This window comes from Vidua macroura, chromosome 25 (genome assembly GCF_024509145.1).
Source record: "Vidua macroura isolate BioBank_ID:100142 chromosome 25, ASM2450914v1, whole genome shotgun sequence".
In the NCBI taxonomy this organism is placed as follows: Eukaryota; Metazoa; Chordata; class Aves; order Passeriformes; family Viduidae; genus Vidua; species Vidua macroura.
In genome coordinates this window covers 4,918,287-4,942,727 of record NC_071595.1, presented here as the reverse complement: position 1 = coordinate 4,942,727, position 24,441 = coordinate 4,918,287, and the positions used below count along the sequence as shown (strand labels likewise).

At 39.1% G+C, this 24,441-nt stretch overlaps 1 protein-coding gene across 1 annotated transcript; it reads left to right on the top strand.

The window, feature by feature from the left end:
* Positions 1-22: 22 nt before the first annotated feature.
* RRAGC (Ras related GTP binding C) lies at positions 23-11,193 on the top strand. Its single transcript, XM_053998745.1, has 7 exons — positions 23-289; positions 3,775-3,978; positions 4,665-4,864; positions 5,728-5,842; positions 7,289-7,431; positions 8,574-8,722; positions 9,249-11,193. Exons 1-7 carry the CDS (start codon positions 23-25, stop codon positions 9,398-9,400), a joined length of 1,230 nt encoding a protein of 409 aa, XP_053854720.1. The 3' UTR covers positions 9,401-11,193.
* Positions 11,194-24,441: the final 13,248 nt, after the last annotated feature.

Below are 24,441 nucleotides of genomic sequence, written 5' to 3'. Positions count from 1 at the left end.
GGGGCGGCGGGCTCGGGCGGACATGGCGCTGCAGTTCGGCGGGGCGGGCGCGCCAGGCACAGCTGAGGAGCCGGCGTTGGTGGGGGGGAGCTTCGGGGCTGCGGACTCGTTCCCCAAGGACTTCGGCTACGGGGAGGAGGAGGAGGAGGCGGAGCTGGAGGGAGGCCCGGGGCCCGGTGGGCCCGGGGGCGGCGCGGGCGGGCCCGGCGGCGGCGCGGGCGGGGCGGACTCCAAGCCGCGGATTCTGCTCATGGGGCTGCGGCGCAGCGGGAAGTCTTCCATCCAGAAGGTGAGGGGCAGCCGGCGGCTCCCCGCCTCTGCCTGCCGCGCTGCCTCTCCGGCGCCGAGCTGGTTCTCCCTGCCGTGCTGCTGTTCGGGCAATTTCTACTTTTTATTGTGGGCCCATGTGGCGAAGTTGGAGCGACGGGAGCCTCCTCCTTACAGACGTTTACTTTCCAGAATGGACTCTGATCATCTGCCCTAGAGAGGAAGGTTGTGTAGCATAGGTTGTAGCTTTTGTATTTCTTCACTTTTAAGGCTTCAGAAGTAAAAAGTGAAGACGCTGGTGTGAAATTTATCATGAGGTGTTTTCTTACGTGGTACAGGTGTGTGGTGTTTAGCTAGTGCTTTCATTTGGAAGACTTGAGCCGTTGTTCTGCCCTTTGATGCTTTTAGAGAGACTTCTGCTTTTGTGTGAGCAGAAAGACAGCCTCTGGTTTCCTTTAGACGGAGTAAACGAGCGTCACTTGTCAAGGAGGAAATACAACAGTTCCGGTGCCTTGGGTGCCTTAGGTTTGTTGGTAGCTTTGTGAAGTCACTAGCGTTTCTTAATAAAAAGAAGACAAAACTGACTTTTCATTTGCCAGGTAGCTCGCTAGAATTGTAGCAGTCAGAACAATCCTTGTCCCTCAGTGCAAGTTTCGTTTGCAGTCCCTCCTGTGAACTTTTCAGGTGATATTTTTATGGGAAAATGTTACTAGTGAAATGCATAAGTCTCAGCTCTAGACTTAAGGGCCTTAAATTTGTTTCAGATGCGAGTGTGAAAATCTACAGAGATTTCTATAAAGTTTTTGTGCAGAGGAGCCTTTATGGACATTGCAGTATAGAAGGTATGCATCTGCTTCTTTTAGCAACCTTATGCAGACTGCTTGGTGATCCAAGACTGCAGTAAACCAATGAGTTCTAAGCTGATTTCAGCCTCTGTTAGTGAGAAATCTTTTCCATTGTGCTATGCTGAAATACAGTGGCAGACTGGACTGTTGTTGCTTTTTAGCCTTATCAGTTATTCCCCATTATTTAGGTCAAATGCTCCCACTGTATGTGTAAATGTTCTGCTTTCATTGAAAGCCTTTTTCTAACTCATTTAGTCATGTGAATGGTATTCGTTGTAGACTCTTATTAGAGATCTGATTGTATTATCCATTTTTGAAAAAACTGAACCCTAAAAGCTAGAGGAAGACAGAAACTCCAGATTACAGATAGATTTCAAGCCATTACAAGTCTCTTTATAGATGTAGCTTTTGGACTTTTTTTTTGTCCAGGATTGGTAGTCTTCAATTCTTTGAGGGCCTATTCCAGTAGTTGTATAGGAAAGGAATAGTCTCATATTGAATATGCAGTAAGGGGACATAGAATTTTTCTTTTGCCAGTTGCCAACCTTACTTAGGAATTAGAAGCTGTGATTCTGGTACCTAGGAGCTCATTGTGAGGCTGCCTGAGCAAAGTCTAATATCAAGAAATTTCTTATTAACAGTGTCCCTGCTCTTAAATCTCTCTAGTTCAAAAATAGGCATAACCAGACCCAACCCTTCTGTCTGGGCACTAGCTGTTGATCCTCTTGCCAGAAAATAGGGGTATATGCAAGATAAATGTTGTATTGGGGAAAGCAATGGCTTTGTGATTATCTAGAAGTTTCTGTGAAAAACATGAATTATTAAATCATTTCATGCTTCTACTGAGAGCAGTATTGACAAGAGATCTCTCACAAAAGAAAAAACCACGGTCCTGGGGAGGGACTTTTTTTCTCCTTTGGTCAATTGGGTTTTCCATACTGGTGTAACCTATGAGTATTCAGTAGCAAATTGTAGGTAGATTTTTGGGAATGCAGTGCTTCAGTTCATAAACAAATTTCTGTGCAGACTTGCATAACTGGACTTATGTACTGTACTGATGTAGTAGGGAACTGGAAAGAGTTCAGGTGGAGAACATCAATCTGATGAAATGTGCTATTTTGGAAGAAAAGGAAAAAGGAGGTGACAGTGTTGCTTCCCAGAGACTTATCAACTTTAAACTGAATTTGCTAATTCTGTCCTACTTTTGTGGGAGATGCTGAGTTCCAAAAGAAATGTGGATTTCAGAATACTTTAAAACTATGCTGCAAACCTTGAAGAATGCAGTACAGCTGCCGTGTATCTAGAAGTGTTCTTACTTCTCCATACAAATGTCCTGCTGTTTAAAACCTCGTTTAGACCCTGGCCTCCTAAGATGTTTGTCCCAGGGAAATAAATTCTTTCCCTTGGCCTTAAAAATCTAGGCTGAAGTATTACTTTGAACCTCACTAAACTGTACTGGGTGTGGAGGTGTTTGTCTTGCAGTTTTTTTGACAGTTTGTTGCATCAGGTCTCTAATGGATGACTTCTGTAACTGAAACACTTGAAGAAACCAAAATTACCAAGTTTGCAGCTGCTATTGTGAAGTTTTTAGATTTACCAAGTGCTGTATATGAAACTTGTTTAATCTTTGCAGTCTTAGTGTATGACTGCATTGTTTGGAGTAACTTTCTTATGGTCTAGTTGAGTTGCATTAGCACAACCTTCTCTGTTGACACTGACTGTTTTTGCTAGTTCAGTACAAGGAAGGGCTAAAATCCCAGTGGGGCTTTTTGAGTGCTGGCAATGAGTATGTTTGTCATCTTGCAGCTAAACTATTTTTGCCAACTAGTGTGAAATCCTTCATCCTTTCTTTAGTGAACTTTCACAGGAAGTTCCACCTACATATGAGGAATTACTTATTTACTGTGTGGATGGCTGATCCCTGGAACAGGCTTCCCAGAAAGGGTGTGGAGTCTCCCTCACTGGAGCTACTCAAGAGCTGTCTGGATGCAATCCTATGTCATGTGCTCTGGGATGACTCTGCCTGAGCAGGGAGGTTGGATCAGATAACCCCACTGTGCTCCCTTCCAGCCTGACCCATTCTGTGTTTCTCTACTCAAAAGGAGGTGTTAATAGATGGCAAACTACCTAGCTGTTTGCATCTCTAAAACTGAGATGTTATTTTTGTACTCTTCTGTTGTAGTTTGGGAACCATCTGATTATGTTGTGTTTTAACACTTGACACCAGACTAAAAGCGAAGTTTTCTTTAGAAATTTCTAAGACTGGAAAGGGAAAGTTCTTAAAAGCTTTCGTTATTTAATTAACTGGCTTTATACCAGATCTGAATATAATATATATTCAGTATATGCTGATATATATAAATATATATATATATATATTTGAAAATACTGTACTAGCCTTTCAGGGAAAGAAAGAGTAACTTGTATGTCTGTGTCTTCAGCCAGTAGGGTTATTTGTGAAAATGTTTAACTGTATTCAGTTCCTTGGTTCTTTTAAGGGGTAGGCAATTTCCTTAGCTGATGCAGGAAGCTGTCTGTTTACCAGAAGGAAGCTATACATTTTAGAATGGGTAAACTTATTTGTAGAAGTCAAGTCACAAATCTTTCACTAATTTATTCTAATAAGGTAAAATCTAGACTATTATTTGTGTTCTTTTAACAGGTGGTGTTTCACAAAATGTCTCCCAATGAGACTCTGTTCTTGGAAAGTACCAACAAAATTTACAAGGATGATATTTCCAACAGTTCATTTGTGAACTTCCAAATATGGGATTTTCCTGGACAGATGGACTTTTTTGATCCAACATTTGATTATGAGATGATCTTCAGAGGAACAGGTGCTCTAATATATGTTATTGATGCCCAGGTAAATACAAATCACAAGGAAGTTTTATTTTTGCTTTTTGTGTGAAAGGAATGATCAAGGGGCCAGTAATTTATATTTTTAGATAAGTTCATAAGGCTTCTGCTGTGTATGAAGAGATGCATTGGCCATCTGACTTCTAGTGTGTGGTTTTGTTTTGGTGAAGTGACTGGACATATGCTGCTGGTGGAGAGAGTGGAAAGGGCTCGTACTCTGAACTTACCTGTTCTGCAATAATAGGGAGAACCTGCTCAGCTAGATGGTCTGAATTATCCCTTTTTTCTGCTCTGGAGTTCAATTAATAACAGCACACTTTTGACCTCAGTTTCCAATATTGGTACTACTGGGTATCTGGTAGCTTCTTATAAACCTAGGAATTACACCCTGGGAGGTTTCCTGGTTGTTAGGACCATCTTGGAGATCACTGCTGCCTTGTGCTGAAGTGTAACCGACCTTTTGCTCTGAAGTCTGGTTTTGTGTAGCTGAGCCTTGTATAGCTAATGAAACTTAATTGACATAAAGAATCTAAGCTGCTTGGATTGATGATACATCAAGGTATTCTCTTATCCCATACTTCTATTTAGTTACAGAAATGAAGTTCTTGCACTGAAATATTTTGTCTTTGTGCAGAATGGAATAGTTATCAGGCAGCAACTTTGTCATTCATTCCTGCCAAAACTGATTTACAGGATGACTACATGGAAGCTTTAACAAGACTCCACATTACAGTTTCAAAAGCCTACAAGGTCAACCCAGAAATGAACTTTGAAGTTTTTATTCATAAAGTTGATGGTTTATCAGATGACCATAAAATAGAAACTCAGAGGGATATTCATCAGAGGGCTAATGATGATCTTACAGATGCTGGGCTTGAAAAACTTCACCTTAGGTGAGTTAAAGACTCTGGCATATGTGATTCATACTGTTGCTGATATGCATACAGATTAAAGGCTTTTAGATGTCCTACTGGAACAACTGGAGCAAGGTCTGGGTAGTTTCTTAATATTGAACCAACTTGTATGAATAAGATATGCTGCTGAATTTCTGAACAAGCCTCAGCTGCTAGGCTGACTAGAAAAGAGGTAGGCTACTGTATCAGATTACAATCGACAGATTTATCCCTGCTCGGTGATAATTGAAAGTCCTCCTCATTCAGCGTAACAGATTTGTGCATGTGGGCTGGAGGGGCAGGGAAAGAGAGGGGAACCTCTCTGCCTTCTAGTCCTGACTTGCACTGACTTTTCCCTGTGATTAGTGTGATTGGTTCTAAAAGCTTAGTCTGTTACTTGAGCTTTGGTTCGCTTTTAAGGTATCTTCTACAGACACCTTTGAAACAAGCTATCTTTTCTCTGGTTTTGTTGTTCTTTTGATTCTTGTGGAACCAGTATCTCTCAATGTTAATGTGAATAAAGTGTAAGGCTGGGAACGGGACTGGAAGAAATCTGATTAAGCATTTTTACACCTTTATGATAAGCATTGTGTGGGCAAACTGCGTTCTAACAATGTTCAAATTTTTATTTTTGGTCTCCCATCTCTCAAGGATGGGGAAAATCTGTTTCATGTGTACTCCAGCTGCTCAGAACTTTGAATCTTTGTGCAATGTCCAGACATATTTGTGATAAAGGCATCCCAGGCAAAAGTAGCAGGCCTGAATGTTAGAAAATGTAACTTTAACATTTCTGTTACAATTCTGAAATACTCTTGAATCTTCTTTTTCTTTTTTTCTTTCTTTGCCCTCCCTCCTCATCTCAGCTTTTATTTGACCAGTATCTATGACCATTCAATATTTGAAGCCTTCAGTAAAGTGGTACAGAAGCTCATTCCACAACTGCCAACCCTGGAAAACCTACTTAATATCTTCATATCGGTAAGTGTTCATCTAACAGAACTTTGAATGAAATACCCAGAATGGTAAAGCAAGTCCTTCTGGTAAAGATTGCTGGCTAGATCTGCCCTTGAGAGATTTGGGTGGCACTCATGTAGGTGTGCTCTGGCAACCTGGTTTTCTATATTAAAAGCTCTTTACCACAGCTAAATTGTACTGGTGTGTGCTTTGTGGGCTTTCTCTAAATATTGACAAAGTCTATTTTGCCTGTTTATAACAGCTGATGGAGGTTTCCTGCCTGCAGGGTATACTGATTACTTTGCTAAGGCACTTATTAGTCTAAAGTAGCTGTACTGGCCAGAGACTTTTTTTGATAATATGAACTTGGCCTTGGACTTAGCTGTCTATTTCATATGACCTGTGAGACTTTTGTCCTTATTCTTTTAGTGTTTGTGTTTCTTATGGAATTAGTGTCATAGAAATTTGCTGCTCTATACTTTTAATCAAATAAAATATCACCCTAGAGACAAGACCATCTCATTTAAGTTGTCTGTGAGGCTGTTGCAGGCATTTGGACAACAAAGAAAAAATATTTATATCCAGGAGGAGATTGATACTTAGACATGTCACCCTGTGCTACCATATAATGCTTGTTTGGTAGAGGACTGTTTATAATAACCTGGCCCAGTGGATAAAGGGTATGTTGACCTTGCTCAGTGCCATGAGGATGTAATCTTGATGCCAGAAAGATTGTCTGGATGTCTTCGGGACACTGTCCTGGGTATTCAGTCTAGCTATGAAGAGATAAGGAATGCTTCTGGTGCATAAATAGAAAAGAAGCTTTGTCAGTAGTGTATGTGTGATAAATTGAACCATAGAAGGCTTCTGAACTTAATATGAGCATATGCACGTTACCAAAGTGCTCAGTTACAAATGGCATTGTGCTTTTCCATAGTCATAATAAGGTACTTTTCATGGATTTTTAACTTCAGAAGCTGACTTAGTTGCTCTGCATGTTAAACTGCATGGCAAATGCTTCATGCAGAAACTGAGCTGCCAAGATACTACAAGCATAAATTTAAAAGAGTCAGCATACTGCTATTAAATATCTCATCTCTGAGCCCAGTTCCTTAGGAGGATGTGAATTATGGCTCTTCTAGAGTTAATAGGAACACAGAAAAGGTAAATTGCTGAATATGCATTCTGGAAGCATAGTAAAATGTAACCTTAATAATGATTAGTTAAGTAATAAACTAAAATGAATTGTAACAGAGTCCCCAGTTTTGTTTTTGTCAGCTATATAATGTTGATATGTACTATGGCAACAAGGCTATTGTATTTATAAGGTATATGCTCTAAATCTTGAATCTGTCTTAAAGCCTCTAAATTGCTTATATTTAAAACCATCTTCTGCTACTAAGAATGTGAAAATGTATGAATTCTACTTGAGATTTTAAAAATTCATCCAAATTCTTTCTTTTTCTGAAGAATTCAGGCATTGAAAAAGCTTTTCTCTTCGATGTAGTCAGCAAAATCTACATTGCAACAGACAGTTCTCCTGTGGACATGCAGTCATATGAGTTGTGCTGTGACATGATTGATGTAGTGATAGATGTTTCCTGTATATATGGGTAAGTGATGAATACTCTTAGGAAAGAAAGTCCTCTGAAGGTGTAGAATAGGTTGCAAACTGCAATTGTTGCTGGTTTTGTCATGCAGCAAAATGCTATCAATTGGTCTTTAGAGCGCATTGGTTCTGTGAGTAACTAAAATAAATCCAAATTATTTGGCAGCATTTATACTTAGTTTGTTTCCCTCCACTGGTGGCCCTAGACAGCTGTCTGACATTTGTAGAAATTGTGTTTCTTGTAAAATCTGAATGCTGCTGTGTCTGGTTTGGCATGGTGGAGCAAGTACATAAATACCTGCAAATAATTGGGGTCAATAGCACGCCATAAGTGTAACTTGCAGTGACATTGTTGAAACTTGCTGCAGTCTGAACAGAGTAACATTTGTGAGATCAACTCCTCTGCTGCTGACTTTCTATGAAGGATGCATATAGTGCTGATATCTCACAATTTACAGCAGAATTATACTTCCCACTGGACTTTAGAAATGGTTCTGAAGAAGTGGTAACTTATCTTAGAACTGTGATTGTAGCCTGGAAAATGCAGTGCTACCAAGAAAATACCACAGCATTTCATGGTCTGTGTCCTGATGGGTTGATCCAGGGTTGTGTAACTGTTTGGTTTGGGTTTTTTTTTAGGAGTGCTTAGAAGTAACTTGCAGTACATCATTTGCTTCTATAGTAATTTAACTAACACTGATAACTTGAAGATAGAAAACAGCATGCTCATCTCTTCTTGTAAATGCAGGCTGGTGTAGCTTAAGACCAAAAAGTGTCCTGTTCCATGTTGCATCCTCTTCCCCAGCCTCACTAAAGAAACCTTTGTATTAATTTACCAAAAGTAATTTCACTGAGATGTCACTCCAAACATCAAAAGAATGCACACTGGTAGCTTGCTCTTAACTGCTCATCTGTGATAGTATCTAATGAAGGCCTCTGCCCTGTTTAGATCTGGCTTTCCTGAGAAACTTAAGGTCTGATAATGGTCTTACTCACTGATAGTATTAAGACTGGCATTGCAGGTTCTCCATTTCCTTAGTTCAGTATGAGTAATATTCTTCTAACTGCATTTAACAGCTGTTTGTCTTGGAAGTTATATGTGCATGCCTATTAGATTATGCCTTGGGTTAACTTGTTCTTTTTTAGGTTAAAAGAAGATGGCACTGGAAGTGCTTATGATAAAGAGTCAATGGCAATTATCAAACTCAATAACACAACAGTCCTGTACTTAAAGGAAGTAACAAAGTTTTTGGCGTTAGTTTGCATTCTTAGAGAAGAGAGTTTTGAGCGCAAAGGTAAGAACTTCTCTGCCATGGAACAGCCTTTATCTAATATTTTTTATCAGCTGTAAAATATGAGTATGACTTTACAAGTCACCTTGATTTTTGTGTGACTAAATTTGTGTAGTTTCTTATGGGAGGAGCTTTTTATTTTTTTGGAGATAGATGTAATGAGGTCATATTTTTAAATTTGTGAATCATCACTTTAATCACTGTCCTTCTGCCAAAATGACTTGTGTAGCTAACATGAGCTCTGTCTCTACCATCTGTTCTAGTGGGATCAGTAGTATGGAGCAATGGGCCCCTTACCTACTGTTTGGTCATGAATATATGTCTTTATTCCAAATAAGTACTTTTTTTTCAAAAAAAAATGAGACAGTACAAATAAATACTAGCATCAGTGAAACTTTCTTAAATCCTCTGAGTCCAAATTTATACTAAATAAGTAGCAAAATACCTATTAGTTAAATTTGATACTGATTTTGAAGCTCTGTTTACATAAATATGCCAATCTGAGCACAGTTTTTCCTCTCCTTGACAGGTTTGATAGACTACAATTTCCATTGCTTCCGCAAAGCCATTCATGAAGTTTTTGAAGTAGGTGTTGCCTCCCACAGGATCTGCAACCATCAATCAAGCACCTCAAATATGAAAGCAGTGACTCACAATGGCACACCTAGGAATGCAGTCTAGAGGAAAGCTAAAGACCTTGGATAGACTTGTCAGCTCTTCACTCCAAAGTTTTGTGGAACAAGAGAGGAGTAGTCTGAAAGCCTGAAGTATGTTTCAGAGAAGAGTGGTCCTAACTGTGGAACAGCAGATTGTAACTCATGTTGGGCAACTGAAACTACTGTGAAAATACATTGAGGCCAGTGGAGTTAGAAATGTCAGTTTGAAATCAGCTGTATTGCAAATGGAGTAGGTTTTCAGTTTGGGGTCCTCTTTTAACAGTCTGTGTCTGACTGATTGCCTGGTCAAAACTTACAAACAATTGAGTTGGGTTTTGTGTGAAACACTGAACAGTCACTTGCTTAACTTTTTAATTTTTTTTTTTTAAATTAATCTGTAGAATATCCTCTTTTGCTTAAGTTTACCTCCTGTCATGCAAAAACAAAATTGGTGTTATTAAGGCTTGTGAAACTCAAGCTTTTTGCTTGCTGAGACTGGTCTCAAATCATTCCATTAAGTAGTTCTTGTTCTTGCTGGTGTGCTCATAGTTCTCATGAATTTTGTGCTTGTTAAGTGGATGCAAGATAGAGAGCTCTGTTGTAGTGATCATGTGTTTGTTTAGAGAACTGACCTGGAGCTTCATTTTAAGAGATAGTGATACTTTGCTTTCAGACCACACTTCTTGGTATGTCCCCTTTGATGGAAGGGAAGGATTAAAACCAGAAATAAACTACCTGCTCTCTTTTGCAAAAACATGGATGTCATAAATCTGTGATTAATCCTATTCAGGAAACAACTGCATGGCTAACTAAACTGAAATACCTGCCATCTGTTGGAATAAAGCAGCCACTTACAGCTATTCCCAAGGAAAGCAATTACAAGGTCACTGACTTTTGATGGTGGATGATTCTCCACTCTCTGACTGATAATCAAGACAATTCCTAGCAAAATGTCTGAGGGTGTTACCTGTGCATGGCAATTAAGTTCAATGTGCCATAATTTACTAATATTACTGGACTTTGAGAGTACATTGATTCTGTCCTATGACAAACACCCTCTTGTTTGTCGCTGTGCAATTTGACTAGAATAGTGGTTTTTCTGACTTTGTGAATTCTGCTGACTTTCATACTATGGGCAGTATATGTGAATTCTTTAATTTATTGGTATAAGTACTGCAGATGTCATTCTGTAGACCAGCCTTGCTGTGCAGGAGGCCCAGCCACTGGCCCATAAAGACCTTGCCTCCTTTTACCTGTCCCTATGTGTGTATAGGTGTTGCAAAGCCATTGGACCAACTATCCAAGTCCCACTTTAAAAGTTTCGGCAAGAAGAACTAATTGAAGTCATCTCTGCAACTGTTGTATTTATGTGGTCAGAAATAACCATGGGACTGCTTCTGTGCTTATAGAATGAGCTTCCATTGATATATGTAAAAATGAATATACATGCATTAACATTGGGGTGTATGCACATACTGTGTAAATGTTTTTTTTTTTTACAGCAGGAAACTGGAATTTAAGTGCTCTAGGTCTGTTCTCTTAAATCTAGGCTGAGCCCCTTTTTGCTAATGGAGCTGCAGAGCTTTTATTAAGGGAGTGCAGTGGGCTCTTAAGATAGATTGGGTTTTGTAGTTTGCAAGCACTATCACAGTTCAAATTCTGAAGGTAGGAGGAGAAGTAATTGGCAAAACAACAGGAAGAAAGAATCCCCATTTGTGCAGTGAGTTTTCCATGTTCTAAGTACATGCATATGTTCTCTTTCTTTTTACCCACTACAGGATTTTGTGCTAATAAAATGAAAAAAAAGTCAAACTGTAACACTATTGTTTCTGCTTGTCTTTATGGACAGAAGTCTATAAAGGCCTATGTGGTTAAACAAACTTCTAAAAGCCATGTTATTTTTATGGTATACTGAAAAAAAGTTAAATACTACATTTCCATTTAGTCAGCCTTAGCTTTCATCTTAATTAAAAGCTGACTCAGAACTAAGCTCTGAAAGTTAAATTTGTCTCTAGTAAGGAGTAGAGTATTTCTTTAGTTTACTGAACTAAATCAGACGCTGTTACACAAGGGGAGTGTTAATAACCTGTTGGTGCTTTAGTGAGACAGTTTTTGGCTTCTGAAATCTTTATGATGCCAGGGAGGAGGAAGGATTGGAATTAGGCTTTATATTCTTCCTTGTGCAGGAACTTGTCTCTCTTTCCTTGCTGACCTGCTGCAGGGAGAGATCCTATTAGAGAAAAGGGAAGGCAGTATCACAATATCTCCAATAAAAGCACTGAACTTGTAGAGGAAACCATCAATTGGGACTTCACTTTTCTGCCTTTTTTTCCCCCTTTTTCCTCCTCTGAACCTGTAGTAGTGTGGATGTTCTGCGATCTTTTTTTGCAAACAACTGAGGATGTATGCTTATAAGGAGAAGAATGGTGCTGACAGGGCAGGGCATAGGCAAAATGGTAACCCATCTGCTGAGAGAGGGAATAAAATTTCTTTCTGTTGAAGAATAAAGGAATCCCTTGCAAGGTACCTTTCAAAGCTTTGCATTGTTGGGCATCGGGGCGTTGCTGATGACTGGCTGAGTTTCCCGTTGGCAATTAAGCCAGCTGTAGCACAGGAGAGGGATGGAGGGGAAGGCCAAGTCTGGGAAGAGGGACAGGGCAATCTAAGGCAGTATCTCTGCTGTTCTGAAGGTCTAAAGCGCCTATCGTTTGGCTGGAAGACACCCAGAAATCCCTCCTCACCGCGTCTCTTGCTCTGTATCTGACGGTCAGTTGCTGTCCCCACGGAGCGTGATGCAGCTCAGCTCGGCTGGCGAGCGCCTACCGCTGCGGCCGCTCTGGAGCGCCGCGGGGCCGGAGCGGGCTCAGCTCGGCCTCTGCAGCTGCTCTGCCCGCTCGGGGCGGGCCCGGGGCGGGCTCAGGACCGGCGATCCTGGGCCGTCACTCGGCTGCGGTGAAACGCCCACGGAAGCTCTGGGTAGCGCTGCCGCGGTGCCGGAGCTGCGGCCGCGCCGTCTGGCCCGGGCAGTGCGCGGCGCGGCGGTGCTGGGAGTTGTCGGCCGGCCGGACGCCTGTGTGTGCGCGGTCTTTTCTCATTCAGGAAAGATTCTGTGTTGCCTTTGGTGCGGAATAGCGGGTTTGAGTTTTGGGCTTGGAGCAGCCGCTCGCGATAGACGGCGCTCTGGTAACGCGTCTGCACGAAGACTTTAAAAAATGCGTTTCCACTGAGTCCTGCTGCTGTGCATATGGCCATCCTCTCCCTTCCTTTCCTTTTCTTGCTATGCTCTGCCCCCCCAGCGCAGTTTTTTACCCTGACAGTTGTGGAAACGGGTAGCAGGAGAAACATAGCCTTTAAAAAATGAGTTCTAGAGGTGCCTTTTCTGAATGCTGGCGTTTTTTGAGGTTTACATTTGGTAAAAATTTCTTGCGCTGTCTGTATAAACAAGCTGGAAGCTGGACTTCAAGGGATGCTAATTAAGTTTGCTTATGATACTAAATTTGGAGGAAATGTCAACTCTTAACAAATTAGAGGGCGGGGCAATCACCCACTGTGTGAAACGCAACAAAGTGTTGGATTTTGCAGCTGGGATGGGTAACCCTGCACGTCCGGACAGACTGGGGAACGAGAGGCTAAAGAGTGTCACAGAAAGTGAAAGTTGCTGTCTCATAATATATGGTTAAATCTGTAATTCCCTAACAAAGTGTTTTAAAAACCTTTTACTCTATGACATAACAAAGATAAAGGGAATGATGTTAATTCCCTGGTTTTATGTCACTTAGGAGCAAATAAAAGAGAAGTTATTGTAGTCTGTCCACATCTTGCTTGACTTTGATTTTTACAATCAAGTTTTTATTGTTGTGCCCATCCCTCTCTGCCACCATCAATCTCCCCACCCTCAGATATCTTTTAGGCTGCCAACTGATTATTCTTTATCTGAAATCTGTAAGAGAAAGTCAAAGAGGAAATATGTTGAAATATCAAGTAATATTAAACCGCCTGGTTTAACAAAAAAAAAAAAAATACTGTGGTTTTTAACACTAAAAGTAGTGTGGATCCATTCCATTTTTTTTGGCTTGCAGTGAGTGAATTGGTTATTCAGTGCTCTCCTGTGATCTAAAGATAGTTTATCTTTCATGCCCTCTAGATGGCTGTCTTGTTCTCTTTGAAAGAATATTACACAGTCTGGTAGAGCTGTAAGGCAGAAAGTTTATCTAATTAGTTTCAGTTTTTACACGTTTGTGTATTTGCAATGTACTTTAACGTTTATGAACAAAAATTATGATATGTGACTTGAAAACCTTCTGGGAACCACTGTCAGCTGGTATGTCTTCTGTTTCTGGGCAGGAGGTGGATAAGTGCTAACTTGTTTCAGTGAATTGAAAGTATTTCCTAATAAACTTTCCATTATATTAAAAAATGCGAATTTATTGCACAAGAAAACTTCTGTAAATGATAATATAATTGCCAAACAACAGCTTAATAAAACCATGTCTTGAATCACCCATCAGCAGTGTGGAGTGAAAATTTCCTGAGGTTTTCAGTTCTTCCTTGTTAAAAAAAACCCCAAAATCCTAAAATTTTTGGTTCTTGAAGTTCTTAATTTATTTTGTTAGATAAGTTACTTGGTGCAGGAAGGAGCAAGTCCAGCATTTGCTATTCAGCTGACATCATTACCTGTAAGTAAAAAATCAGCTTAGAATGGGACTTGGTATTTCCTGTGTGTTAAGTACAGAGAAGCATAAGGATCTATTGCCCAGTTTTCTGAATTGTGATTGTCTTGGAACGACAGGTGTCTGACAAGGAAGGCAGTAACCTCCCTCGGAATGGAAAATATGAGCCTCTTCCCTCCAAATTATTATAAATTAGAAATTGTGAAAAACATGTTCACTCTCCTGTGAAAATTAAAAAAGTTTAATAAAGGACAATAGGGGACAAAGAGCATAGAGCAAAAGAGTGTGAGTATTCCTTGGCTGTGGTTTTAGTAGTTTTTTATCATCACCTTCAGTTTTGGCGCTGGCCCACACTGCCTTCAGATGGTGAGTGCTGATGGGTGGCAGATCTGTACAGGTGTGCTCACCCTGTGTCCATTGGGTGTTATCCCATTCCAGCAGCATTTTAGCACAAGCAAAATGATATCAGCTATTTCACTACTATGTCTAAGCTTAATTAACAACAGAAATAAAAGCTGTATCTTTGTAACAAAGTTACTTTAACTCCACGCATATAAAATCCATTTTAATATTTGCGAAAAGGCAATATTATAATATGTATCTATATTATACCATCTATATAATATCTATATTATAATATGTATCGATAACAGAAATGAGGCTCTCTTGGAGGGGTGGGGAGCGGGTCAGGGTCTCGGGTTTCCCCTGAGCCCCCGAGCAGACCATGAGGGTCCTTTGCGGTGAGATCGGTGTTGATGAGGTCCCAGCTCAAGGCTGCTCTGGGCAAAGCCTCAGCCACAGCGGGGAGGAAGCAGCGAAGGACGGAGCCCCGCGGTGGCAGCGAGTGCTCCGCACGGCAGCACCGGCGCTGCCTCGCCCTGCTCCGGCTGCGATGGGAGAGACGGCGGGGAGCCGAGCCCGGCCCTCGGCCCCAGCCTTCATCCCTCGGGATCCCTGCCCTTCCCTAATCTCTCGGGATCCCTGCCTTTCCTAATCCCTCGGGATCTCTGCCCTTCCCAAAATCCCTCGGCATCTCTGCTCTTTCCAGCCTGCATCCATCGGGATCCCTGCACGTCCCTAAATCCCCCGGGATCCCTGCACTTTCCAGCCTGAATCCTTCGGCATCTCTGCTCTTCCCAGCCAAAAATCCCTCAGCATCTTCGTACTTCCCAAAATCCCTCAGGCCCTCTGCATTTCCCAAAATCCCTCAGGATCTCTGCCCTTCCCAAAATCCCTCTGCCCTTCCCAAAATCCCTCAGGCTCTCTGCACTTCCCAAATTCCCTCAGGAGCTCTGCCCTCCCCAGCCAAAATCCCTCGGGATCTCTGCCCTTCCTTAAATCCCTCGGGATCTCTGCACTTCCCAAATCCCCTCAGGATCTCTGCCCTTCCCTAAATCCCCTCAGGATCTCTGCCCTTCCCTAAATCCCCCGGGATCTCTGCCCTTCCTTAAATCCCCTCAGGATCTCTGCCCTTCCCTAAATCCCTCGGGATCTCTGCCCTTCCTTAAATCCCTCGGGATCTGCACTTCCCAAAACCCCCCAAGCAAAGAGATGCAGCCAGCTGCACCCTCCCCTCACCTTGGCCACTTCCCTCAGGTATCCTCACCACCATCTCTTAGGCAACAAATGGGAGAAAATTCCCTGGGAGAAAGAAAGGAAAAAAATGAAAAAATCCTAATCTCTACCAGTGATGAAGAAATTTACTTTTCAGTGTGTTTCTTTTGTTTCTAAATGTCTTTACATGTATTTTTTTCCTGCTTCTGAACTACCTCACTGAACAGGAGGTGCCCTCCTCTTGACAGCATTGATCTTAGAGTGTTTAGAAACTACTTCTAGTTAATTGCTGTTAAAGACAATTGTTAAGGGATGATAACTTACCTGATTGAGCATTGATTAAAATAATTGCTTTCTGGAAAAAATTCCTTTATAAGTTAATGCTTCTGAAGGGGAGATCATAAGATTATTAAATATCCTTCTGCTGTCACAAAGAATGATGTCAGTTTTCAGAAGTGACAATTAGCACAGTGATAGCAACTTTAGGTTAGGAAATGACTGCCTTAATTTGCCTCTCCTGCATACAGAATCACAGAATCATTGAATGGACTAGGCTGGAAAACACAGTTGGTTGGTCAGTTCAGTTAAAAAAATCAGATATATTTGACTCAGTCAAATAAGAGTCTTTTGATGTTAAAAAAAATCACAATGATTACATTTGACTTTATTAATACATTAGTTTTTATAGAATTTTCAAGTCTGCCTAATTTAAATATATTTCCAAATATAATTCCAATATATGTCTTGGTAATATTATTAAAAAAGCTTCAAAACCTGCATTGACTTTCAGAAATGCTTGATAATCTGAGCAGTTTATCATAAAAGAAAATAAATCAGAAAACTCAAGGAGCAGTAGAAAGTTTAAGGTTTATTTAAGGTTTATTCTTTGAGCAGTTGTGTTTGTGTGAGGATGATGTGTCACCAGGTGTGGTGACAGTTAAAGCAGTAGTGTCTGAAGGGAGGACTGAAATATGTCAAAAGTAAATGAATGTAAGAGTTGTTCGGGGAGGTCTTGTCTTTGGAAAAGATGCTTTCAACACACACACAAAAAAAAAAAAGATTTTTTTACTTCTGTGTCTGCAGCAAAGTCCTTCAGTCAAAAGTTGGGTAATCATTTTTCTCTGTGTTACACTCTTTCTGTTCTTTTCTGATAGTGCCTTTTGCAGAATATACTTGTTCAAAATGCCAAGACCATATAGTCTTCTCAAAACTTAATTGAAAATACCATAAGGACAGAATAAATTTAAGTGAAGCTCTGAATATCATGGTCCAGCTGTGCACCTTTCAGACCAACATTCTCTCATAGATTTGGGAAGACACACCAAGCTGATCACATCTTTTCCAGCTTTTGCGTTATTCCTTCCTTTGAATCCTGTATAGAAGCTACTATGTGTAACTCTTGATAAAACAGGAAAAGTTTACTGCAATTTTATTGAAGTTCCCACCTTTTACTCTCACTGAATTTCCTTTTTAATATCTGATACTGGAATGATAAAGTGTGCGTGTATATATATATATATATAGATAGATATAAATATATATATAAATATAAATAAGTAGCTCTGTAGAGGATTGGTGGTAGCTCCTCTTTCTGTTTAGCTTTAAACATGTAGATAGCATATCTGTAAGGCAACTTCAAGATTCCTCATATGATAGTCTAGTTATTCATTTACTGTCTGCTCTAAAATCACTTTATTTCCTGGTTTTGCTTGGGGATTCAGTCAATCAGAACTATATGTGCATATTCTAAATCTTTCATTTTTTTATTGTCATGCTTCCTCTCCAGAGAAGTAATTATAAAGTCTGATAGCACTCAAGTAAATCTAGATCTTATGTAAAGAACATTAAAATAACAAGAGGTTTCTAATTACATGAAGAATGAACAAGAGAAAATACTATCATCACCACATGACATTGCAAGTAATCCAGATATGTCCTGAAATAGTGGGACATTTATTAAAGTGGCATAATAGCATGAAATATGTAAAGTCTGATGTCAGTTTTGTCCATAATGTTTGTTGAGTTGATGCTGCCAAATGATTAATAAATGGAAAATTGGTAGCACTCTATGTGTGTGTGAGATGTAACTGATACAACCACTTTTGGTTTAAGCAACATTCATCAAATTCTAGAGGAATTCCTGTTCCAGCAGTGCATAATAAATGGGTAGGAGGATAAAAAATCTGGTTTTTATCCTAGCTGCTAAGGTGCAGCTAAATAAGTGAGTCACCTTTCTTTGCTTGTTTTATTTTTAATCCTGGATAATTCCATCAACAAAAGAGAAATGTGTCGAGTAACAGAAGTTGTAACCTCTGTTGGTTGGAAGGAGGGTGTCTACATCTATTTATTAGGATGTGCTAGAAGACTGTATCTTAACTTATTCTTCCACATAATACTCCGCCTAAACTTATGTGACTACCTCACACCAGAAGGTTATTAAACATGAGCATATGGCTTCTGTCCTGGTGGTAGCACTTAGCACTCTCACTGCAATGCACCAAGCATTTGGAGGAAGGAACAGGAATACAAAAGAATAAATAAAAATAAATAATAATAATAATAAAAAAGCACTGTAAAATGATAATGAGGGAGTATGCAGTCCCTCTCAGCAAGCAGCTCACCAGAGCAGAAGTGTGGCCTCAGTCACGGCACTGCGACTCATTATTAGAATCCTTTGCCTAAAGGCTTGGAGCAGTGATGCAGGAGAACTTCACGCTGAGAAGCTGATAGCTCGCTGGAGTGACTGTGAAACTAATCAGGCAGCCGCGGCTGCTGAAGGCTCGCGTTTGTTTCCTGACAGACACATTCAGAATCAAACATTAGGACTATCGGGTTCCGTGCATTTCTGTGAGATCACAAAGCATCCCTGCTTATTGAGTATGAAATGTTGTTGTTGTTGTTGTTGCAAGAATAAGAATTATTATCATTTTTACCAGATTCATTTCTCTGAGGAAAAAGAAAATGTCCCTCTGGGACTGCTGCAAATGTGACATTTTATTTTGTAAATTGTTTCTCAGATTTGGACAGGGCAGGATGTTCATTTTCAACATTAGAATAATATTTTTCATTAGCCTAGGAAAGGCATTACTTGAATGAATATTCTGGTGCTGCTCTCCACCATTATAGTGACAGCACAGGGATTATAATATTAGCCTAATTCTAAAAATTTTCTACCTTGTGCTCATTTTCTATTCTTGATTGTTTCAGCATCTTTGCATAATGTGACTGCCACACAACTCTTCTTTTGTAGTGATAAATGTATTCATCCTTGGTCACTTAAGAATCTTTATTGTAATATCTAAAAGTCTCTTGAAGTTTGAATAGAGTTCCAGTTTCTTTATGGTCTTTACCATGTTGTGCCTTAGCTAGCTATCTGTATTTGTAACTGTTTATAAAGAGAACAAAATTTGATGTTAAATGGAAGCATGGGAAGCCTTCAGGGAAGGGAAGACTGAAGCATGAGAAAGCCAAAAAAGGCAGGTTCACAGTAGGCTGCTATTTCAGCATTGTAGTTCTCATATCTTATGTTTTGTGGCACAACATATATTCTGTCCTTTTTCCAATGATGATACTGGAAAACCTTTGAATTTCTTTACATTGACATGGGGAGTGTGATCTTAAATATCTCGTGTTCATTGTGCCATATAAAAAATGCCCACAGACCAGAACTGGGCTCCACAAGGGCCTGTTTACCAAATTGCTTTAAAGCAAAGAGACAATACCAAAGCAAATGATGGGCTTAAGAGTCTACTTTGTTAAGGATTTGGATGTCTGATTTCAGTGAGCAACTGAGGCAGGCTAGTCCTTTTTTTTTTTTTTTTTTTTTTTTTTTTTTTTGTAGAGAATACAGCAAGGAGAAGGTTCAGGCAGGAGTTCTAGAGCACTAGGAACTTGGCCAGTGGAAATTTAGATACACAGGGAACTCAGAGCTGACTGGCAACTGAGTGGAATTAGGGTGATAGGTCTCACTTATAAATTTATTGCTGAATGGTTCTTTTATGAGTTCTGTATTTCCTTTTTCTGAAGATTGGAGAGAAGAATATTTAGTTCTTCATGCCTGTGTGCATGACCAATAAAACTTACTGATGCTAGGAAGAACAGTTATGGGTTCCTGCCATTTTTAATTGTCTCAAAACATGAACTGTCAAGACTGAGTTTAGTGTTTTCCAAACGAAGTGGTCAAGACACATGTTTCTCCTCTCTGATTTTCTCTATTGATTATATTTTAAATATGTTGAATCCAGGAATGGTTGTAAGAGCAGCACTGTAAGTTGAAATGTGATTAAAGCGGAGACACTATAAAGGAAAGAGTGTTGGAGACTTTGGTTTGCCTCATCTGGCTGAAATTAATTTGAAATGTAGCATAAACTTTCACTCATATGTTCCTGTGACAACCTACTTGACACAAACAGCAGTTATACAGATCTATGAATTTAACCTCCTTGTGGCTGGGTTTAAAATCTGAACAAATCAAAGGGCTAAATTTGGATGCGTTTTTGTGATTTTGCATCATTGCTTTGGAACTCTATGAAAGCACGTGGACTGCAAATGCTGGTTCAGATGCATACAATTTTGAACTTGAAGTATTTAAAGTAGTATTGGGTAATCATTTAATTGTTTTGAGCTTGGAAAACATTATTTCTGCATGTGCGTACTTTGTTTTCTTTGAAAATTTTATTGTGCTTTAGAATAGTAACTTACTTGTCTAGAAAATATTTGTGTATCTGGAATTACTGACTGCTAAATAGTAATTTGCAAGCTGTATCGCCAGAGTAGTTGCAAATGATTTGCAGATTTCAATACACAAACTGAAGAAATTTATAGAGAACTTTAAATTTGAGAATTTTGACTTTAAAGGCTTTGAGTAATTGTCTCTGCTTTAGATGTAGTGAAGCTGCTGGTTCAAAAGATGTTGATAGCAGCAGATAACAGCAGTTATTGGAATATTTTGTTCCTCAGTGAATATTTTCAAATAGTGCCCTAAGTAAACTTAATTAAGGAACATAAATTCAGTTTGAAAATTAGGCTTAATTTTCAAACTTTAAAGAAACTGTAATTCAGTATAACTTAGGAACACAATATCAAGTGTGGTGTTTTCTAGACGATGTGAGGCTCTTGTGGAATCTTGCATTTCAGTGACAGCCATCTGATCTAATTTCTGTCTCTTGATAATGTTTTGGTGACTTGGTGGAGTCTAATCACTGCTGACCACAGCAGATAGCATAAGTGACAAATTTTGCAGTTCTTATCTGCACATTCTTCTCGGGCATATCTTGACTGATTTGCTTTTAATTCTCTAAACATTAAGACAACAGTATAGACAATGTAATTATTGTCTGTGCTGCTGTTCTTTCATTTTTGGGTTTTTCCATGAAGAATTATGCTGCAGGACTTGTTTGTTCCTTTTGGTTTTGTTTTATTACTGGCTTCTCACAGCAGGAGATAATGGTAAATGCTTTATTTCCCACCATCTCTTCACTGTATTCCCTCCCTGAAATTTCTACTCTGTCTTCCTGAAGAATTTCTAGTTTCCTCTTTTAAAAATAGATTTGTATGAGATGGTTTAAATGTGTTTACAGTGCATGTTTAAACATCTAAGTGGCCAAAGCATTAGTTAGGGCTTTTTGACTTTCTTTCTGCTCTACTTACTGCTCTGTGCAAATAATTTGAGGGAAAATATGAATACTTTAGTGAAAGGCAATAAGTTGAAAGAACTTTATTTCTTAGTGTTAAATATATACTGAATACAGGTAGAATGTGAGGCTTGTTTAACATAATATTCCAGTTTAGTTATTGTATAACAGAGTAAGAATCCCAAAGGAATTCTTTAGCAAGGTAAAATAGAATTGCATACACTCCTTATTATTGCAAAAGTTTCCTTAATCACATTGTTTAAACTCTGCAATACACTGTAATGCTTATTAGTGATTTTTCATTTTCAGCTGTCAAATTCCTTTTGCTAACTCTGGATAAATAGCATTCTCAATACTTTTGGTTTTAGTTATAGATGATGTATATATGACCAGACAGCTGATAAAATAAAGAACTATTGTGTTTTCCACTGCATTGCATTTAGAGGTTCAGATGCAATTTATTTGATTTGTAATATTTTATAAAAGTTTCTTCAACTAAAATTCTGTTAGTGATTCCTGTTGTCAAAGGTAATGAAAGGAAATTAAATGTTCTTTGACCTGTAATGACAACAGATGGTCAGGGTCCAAAGAGAAATAGTCTCGTGGTCTCTTTTTGTTCCTATTTTCCAAAGAAAACTCTATATTATCAAAAGTCCCTATAATTAGAGGCACTGAAACGTATGTTCTATTCAATGGTCTAGCATGAGGAAATAAATTGGGAATATCAAACCCTTATAATAATATAATCATATAATATATGGTTTGTTATGCCTTTTGCAATAATGGTTCCCCTTTTCAGATTTTCCTTGTTATTATTTTGTTTACCAGTTTGAAACTTGATTTGGTTTTGAGTTGGAAGTATTCTGAGAAAAATGGAGAAGGATCTTCAAGAGACCCATCAAGACAGAAATGAGTATTTAAAAGTAAATATGTAAATAAGTCTATTTTTGTTGTTTGCTTGCTGTTTTTTGTTGTTGTGGGGGGCTTTGGGGTTTTGTTTTTTGGGGGTTTTTTTGGTTTTTTTGTGGGGCTTTTTGGTTTTTTTGGTGGGTTTTTTTTTGGAAAAGAGAGAAGCACTAAACCTAGGGCTGTTTAGGATCTGTATCCTTTGGAAAAGACTTTAAAATTTAAACTTTCTTAGTACCTTTTTTTTTTTTTTTTTTAAGCAAGTAAATAAACTGGCATAGCTAATTATTAAGATATAGTCAGGCTAAGTGGTATTGGGTAAAAGAGTTAATAGAATTTAAGATGAAAACAAAATCTTAGCACTTCTGAATTACTTGAATTTTTAAAACCTTTAAGTTTAACATTGGAAATGGGACACACTAATACTGTATTTCAACCATTAATGACTTCTTGAACCCATTAACTTTTTAAATGTGCCCTGTACTCAGCTAAATTGGGTTGTCTGGAAATGTTCAAAAGTACCAAGAGACTGTGGACAATGCACTGCTGAAAATGGATCACCTCTGCTTTTAAAAAGTGCTGATGCAGGGCATTTGTGGTTTTTCACAATGTGTCTAATTCATACACGTGTCCCGTCTCTTCTTTTCAGACCAGTCTTCAGAAGCCTGCAGAATGTTTGTCATTTTCTTTTCTTTCCGTGATGATCCTTGCACATGATGATGAAATTAATTCTCCGAGTATTTTCATCCTGTGAAAATCCGACCTGCTTGGCTTATATCTAGATGATTTTTCTTCCCCTTTCTTAAAACTGAGGACACTGGTATTTCTGTGCTTCTTCAGCTTCAAAATGTTTACAGCAGAGGAGTGACCACCGCATTGGAACGCCGAGCGTGTCCTTGGCCCCGGCTCCTCTCTGCCACGTTCTGAGGCTGAAGCAGAATTCTGCTGGAGCAGCGAGCCAGGAGGGCTGACCCAGCAGAGCTCTGTGTGTGACACATAATGAAAGGTTGAACTGCCTGTCTCTGAGGTGGCGTAGCAGATCAAATCACAGAGGATCAGGCAGAGATATGTTGCCTTGCTCTGAGTGACAGAAGTTAATAATTAGTGACAATGATTGACAGATCCACTCCATCTGCCGCCCTGACGCCTAGGAGCAGTTATTCCACAACTGTCTGCAGGCACAATGAACTCCTCAGGGGGAGAAGGATGGGCTCTGATTGACAGCTGCCTCCAAGAGAGACAGGCCACTGACAGTAAAGTCACTGTCAGCAAAAGTGTTGAAGTCTCCCCCTGTTCCCTGGAAGTTTCACTAGCTGTATACATTTATTCTCTTTCATTTATCATGTCAGGTGGGGTTTTAAATATATTATTAGCCAGGCATTTCTTAACTGCAGGGTTGTTTTTTTTTTTTTCCCCAATGGTAGTGGAGAGATAGATCCATACACAGTGAGATGATTTCACCTATCTGCAGCTGAGTGAAGGAGTGTAGACCAGCACACTGACATCTCTCTGGCTAATTAATCTGTCTTTCTGTCTGTTGGGAAAGAAGAAATATTGCATTACTTTCTCTCTATATTGAAATTTTGAATGGTCATGTTACAATGCACTTTTTTGCATTTCCAAATCTTGCACTTTTTTATATTTCCAAATGCAGAAATGTTTTATAATTTAAGTCTGTTGTATTATCCTTTCAGATTTGCAGTATTATAGTAGAAATATAGGTTGGTTTTGACAGAGATAATAATCTGTGGGAGTTTTTAACACCATGCATGAAACTATAATTCGTAATGTAAAATTGTACTAAAAACAATAAAGACAAGCCAACTAGGTCCTGCATTCTGTAAGGTGGATATATAAAAGGAAATTTATTGTAGCATGCTTAACATATTCATTTCATCACTTTACCTAAATATAGATTATTTGTTCTATGAAAGTAGGTGCAGATAGCATTAATTTAATTTTGGGTCTTATTTCATAATAATAAGAGCCTTCAATGCTTGGGAAGATTTAAGAGTATAATTATTTTTAGGTTTTCTTTTGTTTTATTTTATTTTCTTCTAAATTACATTAGGTTTATCTAAACTCAATATAAAATTGCAGTTGTGAAGCATTAGATGCCAAGGCATTTCCATTTAACAGGAAGTAGGACTTACCCTACCATGCATACAAAAAGAAATTCTGTGATCCATTCATAACTGTCTACTTTCTTCCCTCTAGCACATGAGACCAGAGAAAAGAATAGAATTGCTGCTACAACAAATTCCCACAGATGTTGTAGTAGTTCTTTGAGGATGTTATTTTTG